We start from the raw sequence: 15,331 nt of genomic DNA on the forward strand, positions 1-15,331 counted from the left end.
TAGCACAACCTGAATTTATTAAGAACAAGGCAATAGTTTCTTTCAAGTTGGGTCATCATCGGCAGGAGGCTGGGGAGTTCACAGCCTGATTTCAGTATATGGTTAACATGCTTAATATAATGTGAAAACCTAGTAATCCAAATTCAGGTCAGTGATTGCAGCTGCAGTGAGGGTGGGGGCACTGGTAATTCTTCATCTCTATCTAGCCATGGAGACTTACTAGATGCCACAGGGGGACAATTAGAGTGCACTGGATGCACCCCCAGCATCCGGCCCAGTATCATTGGTTTATGGTCATTTTGGCTGCCAGACATTGATCTATATCTTGGACAATAAATTTATTGGGCCAAAGCTTCCTATTCCCATATCATTTATTCATTTGCACTGAAAGCCAGCTAATTTCCATGTCATAGGGTTCACAGTCAAACGTATGGGACAGTTGGTTGGGGCCATGTAGAGCCATTGTGTAGCCAGAACAGGCATAGCTTCCAAAACAGAGGACTGCACGACAACAAAAGCCTCTTCAATGTGCCCTGTAGGATTGGAGCAAGTGTGCAGAAATCTCTTAATTGGTTTTTTGTGTGTTGAGCGTATACAGATTGCTCAGCACTATGCCATACACATAGATAAAACAAATGGAAATGTCTGAATGGCAAATTACCTTAGATTATCTGGCATGGCATGGAATTGGTTTGTATTGATTACAAAGTGTTGGTATCTTGTCTTTGTCCTTTCCGGTGCTGTGGCATTAGAAGTGCATCTTGTGCCTGCAGAACACTGAGTTGTTTTCAAGCAGTTGAGTTTTGATGTAGATGCTTGGTTGTGGTCCTGTTTTCATCAACAATCTCTTCCTAGTTCTGTTTTAAGTTGCTGGGAAGTATAGCTCTGCTGGGCATTTTGATATATCTTTTTATATTGACTTCTTCAGACATTTACTATTATTTCTCTTCATGATGTCATCTGGTCTAACAGAAAAAAGTTGTGATGTCCATTTGATTTACAGAACACTTTTGCAGCTAGATATGCTGAAGCTGAGGAATTTGTAGAATTTTAAGCATGGTAACACTATGCTTTCATAAGCCTATAGGATTCCGGTATGATTTCAGTGCACAGGTCAGAGATGCATCACATAGAATTCAAACCATGACTGATACATGGCGAAACAGCACAGACAAGGCTGAAATTTTAGGAGGCCTGCTAATTATACATAACCAAGCGCTGCAAAATTACAAAACAACTCACAGCTCACTCATCTTTAACCAAATGCATTGATGTGAAAACATTTGGCTACATATGGCTGGTATCAGAGGTGAATGGTACTATTAAGTGTAGTGTTATAGTACATAGATAGTAGACACTGCTATTTATATGAAATGACTAATCCTATTTTCTCCAACATAAGCTGCTACAAGAAGCAAGCCTAGATAGGGTAAGTGGCATACATTATAAGATAGAGTTCTTTCCATGTTAAGAAATGTAGTACCGGCATAATACTGTGGACAATTTTCTTTTTTACAACGTAACTTATACATCCCAATGCAGATTCAGAGAGGTAGAGAAGTGCTAATTAAACAGACGCCATCCCAGATAAAATCAGGGAGTGTGTCTACAGCGTCTGCCCTTTACGTAATTATTTGAATGCTGGAATAGCTCCTTGTGAGCTGGGTTTTGCAAGCCAGTGGAGACATCTGGGAATTTAAAAGCCTGCCAATAGCATCCTGGAGGCATGGGAGAGGGAGATCAGGAACTCTAACAAAGGACATCAAAATGGATGTGTTACATACTGCTTGTACTACCATTTTCCATGGCGATTAATCTACAACAGCCACACTGAAGCTGACCCTTAGATGATAGGGAAAATGAGCAGCTCAGAAACAAATACAATGGTAGACTCTCTAGTGAAACGCAGGTTTAGAAACATGCAGAGCTGACCTGGGTCTAGGCCATAAGGAGGAAAAGCACTGCCTTACAAGAAGTGCATGTTATCAGCCACAGTGTTTTTATTGAGTGCTTTAATAATACAAGTGTACATCAACTGATCCACAGTCAAAAGTGGCAGGTCCCTAAGAAATTTACAAGCGCTTCTCTTTTAAAGTAAATCAAAATACGTATTATCTTGTGTTCATGTAGCTTTCTGTTCAGGAAACAGAAGGCTAGTGTTAAAACACAGTCTTAGTAATGCACAGTGATTCTTGATTTTATGCTTTTTATACAAAACCTGATCCCAGTAACATGCACCCACCATTAGAGACTTCCGTACAAAAAAATAACCCTAAACACTACATTTAAGTAGAAACAAGATATAGTTCTGAGTTTGCTTGTCCCCCCCCTGCAAAAGACCACATGAAAAAAAAGGGGGGGGGTGTACATTAATACAAAGCTTTGTGACAAAGCTCTATACTATTACAGATCCAACATTCCTTGCACTGTAACCCAAGATTCCCAATCTATATTTTAGAGATACAATTTTCAAGTTGAACAGAACAATAAAATAAAAGAATTAAAATAAAGGAAAACTAAGGAAGGGAGTCATCTTTGTCACAAAATGCTTCAAAATGTAATAAAAATAATGAGGGGGAGGGCTATTGATGCACTTAGTGAATGTGCTTGCACAGGTCCAGCATGTTCTACAGCAGATTCCTATGTAGCGTATCTCTTGGTCCACTGTCTGGCCATTCTGTCATGCTCTGCTCTGTTTGTCATATATTGAGTAGCAATACTTCCAACCAGGGGGTCAGCTGCAAAGAAAGCAAAACAGTCAGCCACTTGCTGAGTTCTATGCAAATTGGTGACTCTGACCGTAATGAAAGGGCAATATTTTCTCAATCATCCAATGCCAAACTAAATATTAGAATTTAAGGAGAGCACCAATTTATGCCCTGAACTTGATGCACTCACAAACCTGCCTGCAGCACTGCCAAAGTGTCCTGGTTTGCTGAATTGTGATGGTGCTTTTCTGTCTTAAGATCATTTTGTAGTGGCCCTAAACAGAATTGTTCAACACACTCATTCAGCAGCGTGTGAAGCACGTAATGCTAGCAATATTAATAAACACCAAAAATATAGCACTATCCTTAAAAAAGAGAATTTAACATATACTTCATATTACAAACTTTGAAACTTAATAGCGCTTTGTTTGGATTAATTTGTAATTAGTGTGAGGGCAAGCCCGTGATGTGGCCCACCAGTTTGAAATAATACAGGGCACAGTTGCCACTGATGACGGAGAAGCAAGAACAAATCCTGGGGCAATCAGAAAAGAATGACATCTGTGTAAGAATTACAAAAATAGTGAAAGAAAAGGGGTGAGATAATTTGCATTTCACTGTAAGCCACTGTAAAGCATCACTTGTCAAATGGAGTAGCATGTAGGCATTTGGACGTTTTAAAAAGAGAGTAGTATCTACTCTAATGCCCTTCTGTGATAAATGAATATTCTGGCAGCATAAACATATTTTGATCTTACAGCATATTTATTTTACAGCTTATTATTATTATTTACATTTATATACTGCCCCGTACAAAAAAAGTCCCTAGACGGTTCACAATATAAAACCCTTTAAACATTAACATAATTAAAACAATTTAAAATACAGTAAAACCCCTAAAACTGAAGCTATGAAGCTGTAAATTTTATGACATATAGGTGTCATGGGGTTCCAAATGGTTTTCAGGCAGAGTATCTGAATATAAAAATCTGCCTTTCCTGGATTGAGACGGTTTCCTCACTGATTATGGGACAAAGCCTGAAATACACAACCGTGCACTTTATCTGAAGTTATTTTAAGCTGGCCACGGTTTCACACATTACTGAAAGTACAACCTAGTGTGCAGGTGCCTAGCACACTAGAATCCATTTCATGAATCTCTCTTAAAAATAAGCAATTTCTCACAGCAGTACTGGGATATGATCTTAAGAGTTCTTTGTATAATTGATCTCTGCTCAGAGCATTCCAGAGGCACAGGATAAACTGGCGAGAGGAAGGATTGAACTTAAACCTTGCTCATTCAGTTTTTTTGTTTTGTTTTGACAAGTCTACTCCGTTGACCAGAGTGGAAGGTACCCCAATGTTGTAAGAAAACTAGGATGAAAAAGAAATTTGCATAGCAATGCGAGGGGGTAGTACTACTGCAATGGTAGGACAGATTTGCCAGTCACAGTTTTATCACATTTTTTACCCCACCTTTCCTTTGAAGGCCTCCAGGCAGCATGGTATCTATTTTTATTTATTTTATTTTATTTATTCGATTTCTAGACTGCCCTTCCAAAAATGGCTCAGGGTGGTTTATACAGAGAAATAATAAATAGATAAGATGGCTCCCTGTCCCCAAAGGGCTCACAATCTAAAAAGAAACATAAGATAGACACCAGCAACAGTCATTGGAGGTACCGTGCTGGGGGTGGATAGGGCCAGTTACTCTCCCCCTGCTAAATAAAGAGAATCACCACGTTATAAAGATGGCTCTTTGCCAAGTTAGCAGGGGTTACTACTTTTATCTTCTACTTTTATCATAAGGTTGATTAGGCCAAAAGAGAACAACCTGGAAAGAGACCCAACTGCCTCTCCCTGGGGAGAGATAACCAAGGTATTGGTGGGGTACATGGGCTTTTTAGGGAGCTGCGTGGGCTTTCTAAGGCATTTAGAATTCGTGAGTGACTTTTCTATGGCTTGGTTTACACTGCCACAAACGGAGAGGATAATTTGCCTTTGTCTTTCTGTTGAAATTCTGAATATTGTATTATTAGCTTGAATGTTCAAATAAATAGGAAAACAACTAGCGTCAGGAAACAAGCAAACCAAGAGCCTCCCCATACCACCCTGTAAACATGGTGCTTTTTCTAAGTGTTTCAAAAATAGAATACATCCTGAAACATAAGGAAGGGCCACTGCAAATAGTGACCAAGAATGATAATAAATTCAGTAAACAAAAAGACATAGAAATATTAAATAAAAGACAATCATGTTAGCCAATGTCAATGCTCATGAAGAGATTTTCCACCTCATGCAATGGAAAGCAAGCAAAAAACCACAGATTTTACTCCATAATTTATTACACACCCACCCACATAGATTCCTAGAATGTTACTAGATGAATGGACTGTGTATTCTAAAGGTAACTCAAAATGCCAGTTAACCTTACAGAGCAAAGCATATCACATATTACTTTGTCTATTCCCTTTACCACCTAACAAAATGAAAACAGTACAATAAATCATTTGTTTAGTTTACAACAGGTCGGTGGTGTAGCAAGGCTGGAGGTAGGCTGGGGGCAAAATCTATTGTGTGGCTCCTTGCTTACCCCTTGCCATTGCCACACACCACCCCTTCCCTCACTGCTTACCCCCGCCCCTGCTTCACTCACTGTTTACCCTCTTCCCCCATTTGCTCACCAGTTTTCTGCCTTCCAGGCCATGCTCACCTCAACCGTCAGTGAGAACAGGCCTGCTCAAAGAAGCTGCTTGTTTTCACTGGGATCAGGGCTGTGCCAGCATGGAGTTGGGATGAGAAAAGCCAAGTGGTGGCAGCATGGTGGTGGTGGTGGGCCACAAAGGTGGGGCAAGGGAGATAGCAAGCATGGCACTTGTGGGCACTTTGCATGTCCTTGCTCAATGGTGGCTATGCCACTGCAACAGGTATTCAGATACCAGTACAGAAATCCCTTTAGAGAGTACTTGGTTCTTTCTACTTTGATACATACTCTGATTGGACATATCTAGTTGCTGTACTACCATGGTTCTGCAAAACTGAAAATAAATTGGAGAGATAAAAATGTGCAACTAAATAGTTAATTTTCGTTGCAATTATATTTATGAACTGCCTAGAGCTGTCTGGGTGAGACAGTATAGAAATCTAATAAATAATAATAAGAAGAAATAAATCAGCTCCTTTAAAAAAACCCCAAATGACTTGGTTGACTCAGTCTAAATAAACTCTAACCCATCTATATTGAATTTCTTTGATCTCAAAGCAACTAAAACATTATACTTGGTTAAGTACCTAATTGTGCAGAACCAATTTTATTACTTTATCCTGAACTGTCCATAACACTTATGACGGATGAAAAAGCCAGTCTCAAGAGAACAGGCTAATTCCTAAATACACATGCAGGAGGAAGCCTCGCCTACCCAACCGTGTGTATGCATACATTCTTGAAGTCACCTCCACCATCTTTGCCCCAGGAAAGAGTGGTGGAAACTTATATATATATGTGTGTGTGTGTGTGTGTGTGTGTATATGTATGTGTGTATATATATATATATGCCCCAGGAATCTTATATATGGCTATTTAGGTCTCTAATGCCACATTCATTATGCAGAAGGAATTTAGAAACTGTTAGAAGAAAAGTTAGAATCAGAGTGTGTGTGCGAACCCTAGTGGGGTGCGAGGCTGGGGGCGAATCAGCTTGTGCGGGGCCTCCTTAACATTTCATATCATTACAGAATCATACTGATGGATGACATACTGTGTAAATAGTGTGAGTGAGGTTTTTGGACCTGTCTAACCAGCTTGGACATATAATGTATTTCAAAAGAAATAAAAATAAAAAAGCACAACACATGCTTCACAGTTCTCAGACCTTCTGGGTTGCAAATCAACTTGAGCATAGTGCATTCATAAATAAATACATAATTATATATTGTTTGTTCCAGAACTTTTTTGTAATTTTCTGCCATGAAACAAACCACTTATAAGAGTTTTTGGATAGGTTTTTTTAAAAAATAAACAACTACAAACCTCCCCCCCCAATTATCTAATCCACTTCCATTTAAATATATATATTCCTTCCACCCCTACATCTCTGTTCAATGTCAAAGCCCTATGCCAAGTCATTCCATATGATCTAAAGGCTGGGGTTGAAAGGGGAGGTGTTTTACCCTTTTTTATCAAGGCAAAGGGCAGATTCTTCCATATGGGGGTGGAATGATGGTCTAAGGGTGAGGGCGGGCTTCAGTTCCATACACTTTTGTAATTTTCTGCCATGAAACAAGCCACTTATAGGACTATTTGGATGGAGTTTTTTTAATTAAAAAAATTAAAAACCAACCATTTGTCCAATCCACACCAATTTAAAGATACATATTCCTCCCACCCTGCCCTACATCTCTGCTCAGTGTCAAAGCCATATGGCAAGCCAATCCCTAAATATTCAAGTGGGGGGGATAACCACAAAAAGGAAATCAGATCATACCTCTATTATGAAGGCTGGGCAGGGCAGAGGGTCTGCAGAGAGCTCTGGTGCTGGACACTCTCTGTCTCCCTGCCTGCCTGCCTGCTTCCTTCCTCGGCTTCAGGCTTCAGCAAGGCCTACATGGAAGTCTCTCTGGAAGCCCCGCCCACCCACTGAACATCTGAGAGGCGGGGAGAGAGGGGCCTCTAGCAGCTTGCCTGGGAGCCTTTCAAGCTACACAGACACAAAAAGATCGGCTGTGGGGAAGGATAAGTGGCTAGGACTGGAGGAGAGAGGAGGGCAGGCTGCACTGCAGTGTGCCCAGAGTGGGGCATGTGCCAGTGAGGGGCTCGGTGCAATTGTCCCAGTTGCCTCACTCTAAGGACGGCCCTGGTTAGAATTTAGAAGTTAGAAACAGTAAAGGGAACTTTATCTGTGGATTGTTTTTTTCAGCAGAACAACTTTGAGCTATATTAGAAAAATGAGGTGCTGTTCATAGATGTCAACAATACATTCACTGGGATAAAACTGTGCTATGAAATGTTGTGATTTGTGGGGGAGGGGTGGAATCAAATAAAGATGACTCGTGAGGAAAATCTACAGTACACCTGTATGCTTTAATGGATCATGCAAAGAGGAACAAGCATTCTCTTTGTTTGGCAACTATTTTGCTTATTTATATGTAGAAGTTAACAATGAAAATAACTGTTTAAATGCTAATATAAACATGAATTATGTAAAAAAAATTCTTAATTTCTGTGCATATTTCACACCACTATATCCATATAATTCATAGATTACATACAGTCAAAAGGCAGTTGGTGGATTAAAGCTGTGTTTAGTATTTCTGAATTATTAAGTCCAAGTTCCAATTTCAGAGCAACTTAAGCTATACTTTTTATCTCTTCTGCAAAGCTTTTTATTTAATACCAATTAAAGATGGGCCTTCACCCTAATGCATAGCTCTAAGAAGAACTGCAGTCCAAATGCCTGTTTTCTTGGTGTTACAACAAAGAGTGTAATGCTCTCATTTTATTATTTCCCCTTTTAACTCGCTCAACTGCTTAATCTATTTTTTAACCCCTAGGTTATCATCATTCACATTCTTCTCTACTCCATATGTAGCAAATAAATTTATCCAGTTGTTAACAACAATTGGATATCTCTAAACACAATTTGCTGCCTGACAGTGCCAAACAAAACACACAAGTAGAAGAATGGAAGGGATGATGCCAGTTTACAGGTCAAATATCAGACCGGTTGTTTAAAAGGGACAAACAAGTGCCTGCCTTGGGTGACCCAAAACAAAAGGGTGGTGATGTAAAACTAGCAACAAGAGCTTCTTTTGAACTTCTTTTGTAGATTACTGAGTGAGTGACAAAGGCTTCAGGAGCAAATACCGCTTTTCATTTCCTTGGCCTGCTTGAGAAGAAGAGCAGCGCTTGCCAATGAAGCTACAGCTGTGCTCCAACTCAGTTTAATCACTGTGTATGGCTGGGGGTTAATTAGCTGCCATTCTTATTCCTATTTGTTGTTCTAATGAAGATTTGCATAAATCGAAGTTTACAGGGTAACTGATACTTGGCCCTCCCCTCTCCCCCTTCATAGGGGAAAACCTGCACATTTTAAATTTGTATTTTTGTGGGGGCATGCAGTGTTGCCTTTCCATTTGACCTGATCGGCTTCTGCTTCATTAGAGGTGTGGTGAACAAAGAGATCAAGGTTTGATCAAGGAGATCAACTCAGGACCCCTGCCAGGTTTCTGCCTTTAACGTGGGCCGAGTTGGCCTAAAATGAAGGGAAGATGGACTGCATTGAAAATTGCTCCCAGCTGATAGAGAACAGAAGCATGTGTGTGTATATGTATTTCTCTGAGATGTGCCTGGGGTATTCTCAAAGCATTCTCTCACCGGAAAAAAAAAGGGTAAACAATTTGCTCTACCATGTTCAAAATCAGATTACAAAGCATGACTAATCTGACAATTTGTTAAAATCGCACCAGGACTATCCTGGGACTGAAAAAAATGGGCCTAAAGCCAAGAGTTAACAATGTCAGAAAAAGGGAAAAATATTTTTAAAAACCTCCATCATATTAATCTGCATGCTTCCTTTAAAAAAATCCCTTTATTAAATATCTTTGGTTTTTAAAAAGAAACATCATTCCATGAATGCACACGGTTAACAAAAAAAAAAAAAAATCAACTAAAGACAAAAAATGCAGAATAAAGCTTTTCATATGAACTTAGTGTCATGTACTCAGATAACTCAAGACCACACAAGTGAAATATTTATTCAACCTCTTCATACTAATCTTTTAAACACACACATATGTGTAATCACTGTGAAGTCTATGAGCAACTTCCATAAATGCAGGAAGAGGAAATTGTTGGTTCACATGCAATACCACATCGTTTGGCATTCAAAAGGTATAGCTATAATTTAACAGGGGAGAGGACAAACATCCATGGGCCCCTGAGGGAGAGGGGGGTCTGCCACCTGAGTGGCACCTTGCTCTTCACCTCCCACCTCTCCAAAGAAGAAGGCGGGAAGGTGGTTGTGGGGCATCTTCACTTTTTGTCCCCTTAGGCTTGCATTTTCTCTCAGGTGCCCTTGCTATAAAGATAAGGTGGAGACCTATCTCCACCCACCATCCTCTTGCACTAAGCTTAATTAGTATGGTGGTGCAGCGAATGGGAATAATGGTTTTTAAATATATTTAATATTTAATTTATTAAAATCTTACAAAGCTATTGGCCATTATTGTACCTATCTATAAGAAAGGGTGCAGAAGTGAGCCAGGCAATTATAGGCCAACCAGCCTTTTGAGTATAATCAGCAAACTTTATGCTAAACACCTTTATTGGAAGATGAGGGACTGGATGGAACAGGACAATATTCTTGCAGAAGAACAAGCAGGGTTTAGGGAAAGGAGGTCTACTGTTGACCACTGTTTTGTACTTCAACACTTCGCACAGAAGTATGTTCAATCTTTGCATGTTGCCTTTGTAGATCTTAGGTTTGCTTTTGACTCAATTCCACGGGATAGGCTCTGGGATAAACTGAGAGTTTCCTCTTTTGACTGGCGACTTTTAGCTCTAATTAGAGCCCTATATGTATCACCAACTAAGAGAGTTGGGGTGTAACCCCCAGGGAGGACTAACCAGAGCTATTTCAATTGGAAAGGGGGTCAGACAAGGATGTGTGCTGGCGCCCTTGTTGTTTAATTTCTTTATTAATGATGTGATTCACCTTGATAGCAATGATTTTCATCTTCCTAAATTAGCTGGACCCCCGGTTGGATTAAGGAGGGCCTTGGGGGCACTGGCTTTTTATTGTAAGAGAGAACGTCTCAGTATTAATTTCCAGAAAACAAATGTGCTCTCCTTTGCCAGGAGCCCTAAGAGACGGGTATGCAAGATTGATGGACAAAGGAAAGAGCAGGTTCAAAATTTTGTATACCTTGTATACCTTCCATTTGTCGGGATCAAGATGGGCCCATGCTTCCTATGTGGCCCAGATTGCCCAAAATAGTGCCTGAGTTATTCTGCAGTTTTACAAAACTAGGGGTGCGCATCTTACTCCAGCTTTTCAAGTGAAAACTTTTCAAGTGAAACCGCTGGCTCAGTAATTGTATGGTGCCCAATTAGGGTCTTATCCAGATCTGTCCCCCTTAGAAGTGGTGCAGTCCAAATTTCTGAGAGCAATATTTCAAACATCTAAGTGTACCTCCAACATGAGGCTCAGATTTGAGGCGGGTCTCATTAGAGTGGAGGCTAGGTGTTGGCAAATTGCGCTGTTCTATTGGCTGAGGGTTTTTCCCTTAGCCACAGGGCTGAGCCGCTTGATACTAGAGGATTACCAGTCGCCCTGGAAGAGTGCTTTGAACCGAAAGCTGACCGTTTTGGGCCTTGATCAGTCTGCTTTGCTTACGCAAAATTTGGAGACAGCTAGGAAGCACATCAAACAGAGAATCGATGACATAGAGAGGAAAATGGATTTAGCAAGGGCACCTGATTTTCATAGCCAGGAGTCATTTAGATACAGACTGGCCCCAGTACCTTACCTTACCATCTTGGAGGTGCCCTCCCTTAGAAGAGTCTTCACTCTGGCATGATGCAATGCCCTGCCTTCAGCCCTTTTAGAGGGCAGATATAGAGGGATTCCCTATAGAGAGAGGCTCTCTCTGCCCGTGTGGGGAAGGACAAGTAGAAATGGTCTCTCATGTGTTGTTTGAATGCTTGTTTTATAGAGACCTGAGACGGGATTTCATTCACCCCGATGGCTAAATGGCCAGGTTTTGACCCATCACAAAGGCGATAGGCAAGTTAATGGCAGGAAGTAATCCCATCACCACCAGACAGGTGGCCAAATTTTGTGTTGTAGCCCTCAGTTTGCATAAGTGTCTGATAACAGGAAAGTAGGTGACGGTCTTAAGGTCAGAGTAATATTATTGGATACTTTAACTCAAATTGTTCACAGTAAATTTGTCTTCCACGTAGGCACCTTCTCACCAATTAATATAATTAGTCAACTTCATGCAAACCACAATGTACCAAACTTTAATAACCCCATCTTTCCAGGTAGGTGAGGTAGGTTTTTTCCAGTGATTAGTCTAGCAGCAGTTAAAAGATACAGGATCATTCCCCTATCTTCAAGATATACTGATGATTTTATATTGCAGTATAAAATGGTAACTGATAATACATAATATCACTAATGCTGGTAATCTGTTGCCAAAATCAAGCCACTGCTGGACATCACCAAAACATATTATTAACTCAGCACATATACTTCAACATCTCCAGCATTGTTCATCACATACTGGATAAATCTTTTGAGAGTCAGATATCAGCACATTAATAACTTAGAACAACTCTTTTTAAACCTTATACTTAATAGAAAGTTAGGGACTTTCCACAGCCAAGCTTATGTTGGCTCATAGTATGATCTATATCAGCTTTCCACTTGATTCGATATTAAGTGTCGAGATAGGTCAAGGTTAATTATCAATTTGTATATGCGACTTAAACCATACTTTTTCATGAGCCTAAAACCATAGATTCGAAGTCTGTAAATCATGAGGTCTGTAGGCTCCTATCCAGTGAGCTTCTAGATTATATGCCTAATTCGAATCAGAATAGTTGTATCTAATTTGAATCAGCCCCTATTGGTAGCATTTTGCATTACACTGTTTTCAATGCAAAATTGCCAATATCAGCACTTTATCCCTCAGAGGGACGGCTGATATGTGGCAGGGTAGTTGAAAAGAAGGTGTGTGCGCATACTCAAAAACCACATTTCTGCTTTACTTGGATAAGATTGAGGGGACTGAGCTGATTAACACACAGGCAGGCAAAAATTTGCTTGTGTTGTGCTATATTGCAGTGGAATGAGAGGCAGGCTAGGCAGACACTGCAGGCAGTGTGTGGGTGTGAAAGTGGACACAGGCAGGATCTGTGCTAAGGCACAGATCAAGTTAGCTGAGCCAGTGTGTAGAAGCAGCCAAGTCGCCTTTCAGACAGCGCTGAACTAATGCAGAGACTGGCAGGTGGGGCGTGGTGGCTATAGTGGAGGAGTACCAGTAGGCAGATAGGTAGTCTGTTTCTATGTTCCTTCCCTCAACCACTATTATTGGAAAGGAACAGAGATGCAGATGAACCAATTGCTGCAAGCTTTGTGCATCTGCAAATGTGAGGAGGCATTGAAGCCATGTGCAGCTGGAGAAGTCAATTATATAATTGCAATCCTCCTCCTCCTAACCCAAGCATTTTCCATGCAGCCCCAGATTCAAAAAGAAACAAGTGTTGGAACCCTAATTGAGAAAAATAACCATCTCATTTTCCCATGAAGTTCAATATAGTCTGAGACAATATGGAAACTACTCCTTCAAGCTTCCAAGTAAAGCAAAGATGCACGTATCTATTCAAAGCACAAGTATGGGAGAACATAGAAACATAGGAAACTGCCATATACTGAGTCAGACCATTGGTCTATCTAGCTCAGTATTGCCTTCACAGACTGGCAGAGGCTTCTCCAAGGTTGCAGGAAGGAATCTCCCTCAGCCCTATGCTTTGGTAGTTTGTTGGTTCAATAAAAAAATCTTGTCCTATAAAAAATCTTGTCCTATCTTGGAGAAGCCAGTCAGGGAACCTGAAACCTTCTGCTCTTCCCAGAGCGGCTTCATACCCTGAGGGGAATATCTTGCAGTGCTCACACATCAAGTCTCCCATTCATATGCAACCAAGGCAGATGCTGCTTAGCTATGGGGACAAGTCATGCGTGCTACCACAAGACCAGCTCTCTTCTCCAGAGGAGAGGGGAAGGTATGTCTGGTTCTCAGAAACCCTTGTACCTCTGCTTGAAAAGGCCCCCCCCATTTGCTTAAAAATACAGTGCTGCTTATGCAACCACTTGTTCTTAACAATGTTAGTACTGTTTATCTGTAGCAGAGCCAGCATGGAGCCTTCTGGAGCTGGAGTGCTGCGCAGCATGTTGGCTGCTGCTACTTCCACCATTGTATGAACCCAAATAAATAGAGGACAACTGAATTTAAGACTTTCCACCCCTTAAAAATACAGGTTAAAATTAGGTTATACCTGTATTTATCAAAAGGAAGAGGGTTCTGACTTTTTGACAACAGTCCAATTTCTATCATCAAAGAATTTGGGGAAAAAACTAGTCTTGGATTCAGGTAAACACAGTAATAATAATAAAAAAAGGATTTTTCTATATCATTTTACAACAACTATACAAATCAAAATAGTTTACAAAGAAAAAAGAATAGGATGTTACAATCCATCGTATTAAAAAAACAGAAAGAAGGTGGAGTAAGGATGGCAGAAAATACTTTTGATTATAAAAACTGAATCTTCTTGTAGCAGTGAACATATTAAAATGAAACTAATTTGGCAATGACTCTTTCATTCAAGACAGAAAAATCAACAGTTGTCTTCATATTTACTGAGAAACATATGCTGTATATATTATTGCTAATAAATAGTTGTCCTGTGCAACTATTTGTATTGCTCATAAAACAAGCACATTTGAACATTAAAGGCTACTTCAAATCACCATTTCTGACAGCTGACAGTGAATGATTTGGCTGCCACCTTGTTTCTGGCTGTACCCCTGCTTCTTCGCTTTAACAGAAACATGAGTGGCAAGATTTAAGCAAGTGAGATTTCCCCCAGCATGCATATCATGTGGCAGGGGTGGGGGGGAAGACCTTTGCCTACTTAATTATGCATGCCAGATTGTTGTCAAAAGGATGGAAGCAGGACCAGGAGAAAAAGAGACACAAAACTATTATTGCACTTGGCTTAAAATGCACCTATTACTTGTAACATGGCTACTTTGGGTTTGCCATTTACCAATCACAATGGCTCAGCTTTTCAGAGATAACTGGGAATTTGAATCTAGTTTGTTTATCATCATCCAGCTATGCTGCCACCAGCGGCTTATGAAAGATTCCTTAAATTCTTTGATGCTAACTACAATTTCTAATGCAAAACCTGTAATCCATGTAGCTTAACGAACCACAAAGAGTGATCCTGCAATGGTATTTCATGAAGTAACTATGTTTATATCTCTAAGCAGAGATTTATTTATTTGTTAGCAGATTTTTTTCAAAAAACTATGGAAACAAAGTAGGCCCTGATAGTTCATATGAACTGATATACAAATAAATACCAATATACAATGAATCCGATTTGTCTTACCAGGATTGCAATCTGTGAGAAGTGAACAGATGGAAAGAAGAACTTTTGATATGGTTAATGCTGGACTCCAGTTGTCTTTTAAGATATCCAAGCAAATCACTCCTTGGCTGTTAATATTACAGTGATAAATTCTTGTCCGAAATGTGACCTGGGAGAAAAAAAGAAGTGAGAATATAAACCATGTATATTGGTAGTTATTGTATCATGTTACTGATTCAAATAAATAACACACAGTATCAAAATATGATCAAAAGGCAAAAACTGGGGTGCACCTAGATAATTTTAGAACCTGGACCTAATGGCCTACCCCACTCGCTCCCAGGTAATTTCAACCAATTGGTTTTAGTCCTGCCCTCAGGAGCAACAGAAAACCAGTCTGTTCCTTCTTCTATACACACACACACCAGCTGCATTCACACGTAACACTAAACCAGAGGTAAAT

The 15,331-nt window shown here is 40.1% G+C and overlaps 1 protein-coding gene across 3 annotated transcripts in view; it reads right to left on the minus strand.

Annotated features, from left to right (window-relative positions):
* Nucleotides 1-1,976: 1,976 nt before the first annotated feature.
* Nucleotides 1,977-15,331, minus strand: part of UBE2E2 (ubiquitin conjugating enzyme E2 E2) — a 249,877-nt gene continuing 236,522 nt past the window's right edge. For all 3 annotated transcript variants that reach the window (XM_053261724.1, XM_053261723.1, XM_053261725.1), the window contains 2 exons: nucleotides 14,890-15,037; nucleotides 1,977-2,738 (listed from right to left, as the gene is read on the minus strand). In XM_053261724.1, coding sequence (XP_053117699.1) covers nucleotides 2,641-2,738; nucleotides 14,890-15,037 — 246 coding nt within the window. In that variant the 3' untranslated portion in view covers nucleotides 1,977-2,640. The remainder of the gene's footprint in view (nucleotides 2,739-14,889; nucleotides 15,038-15,331) is intronic.

This window comes from Hemicordylus capensis, chromosome 6 (assembly GCF_027244095.1).
Source record: "Hemicordylus capensis ecotype Gifberg chromosome 6, rHemCap1.1.pri, whole genome shotgun sequence".
In the NCBI taxonomy this organism is placed as follows: Eukaryota; Metazoa; Chordata; class Lepidosauria; order Squamata; family Cordylidae; genus Hemicordylus; species Hemicordylus capensis.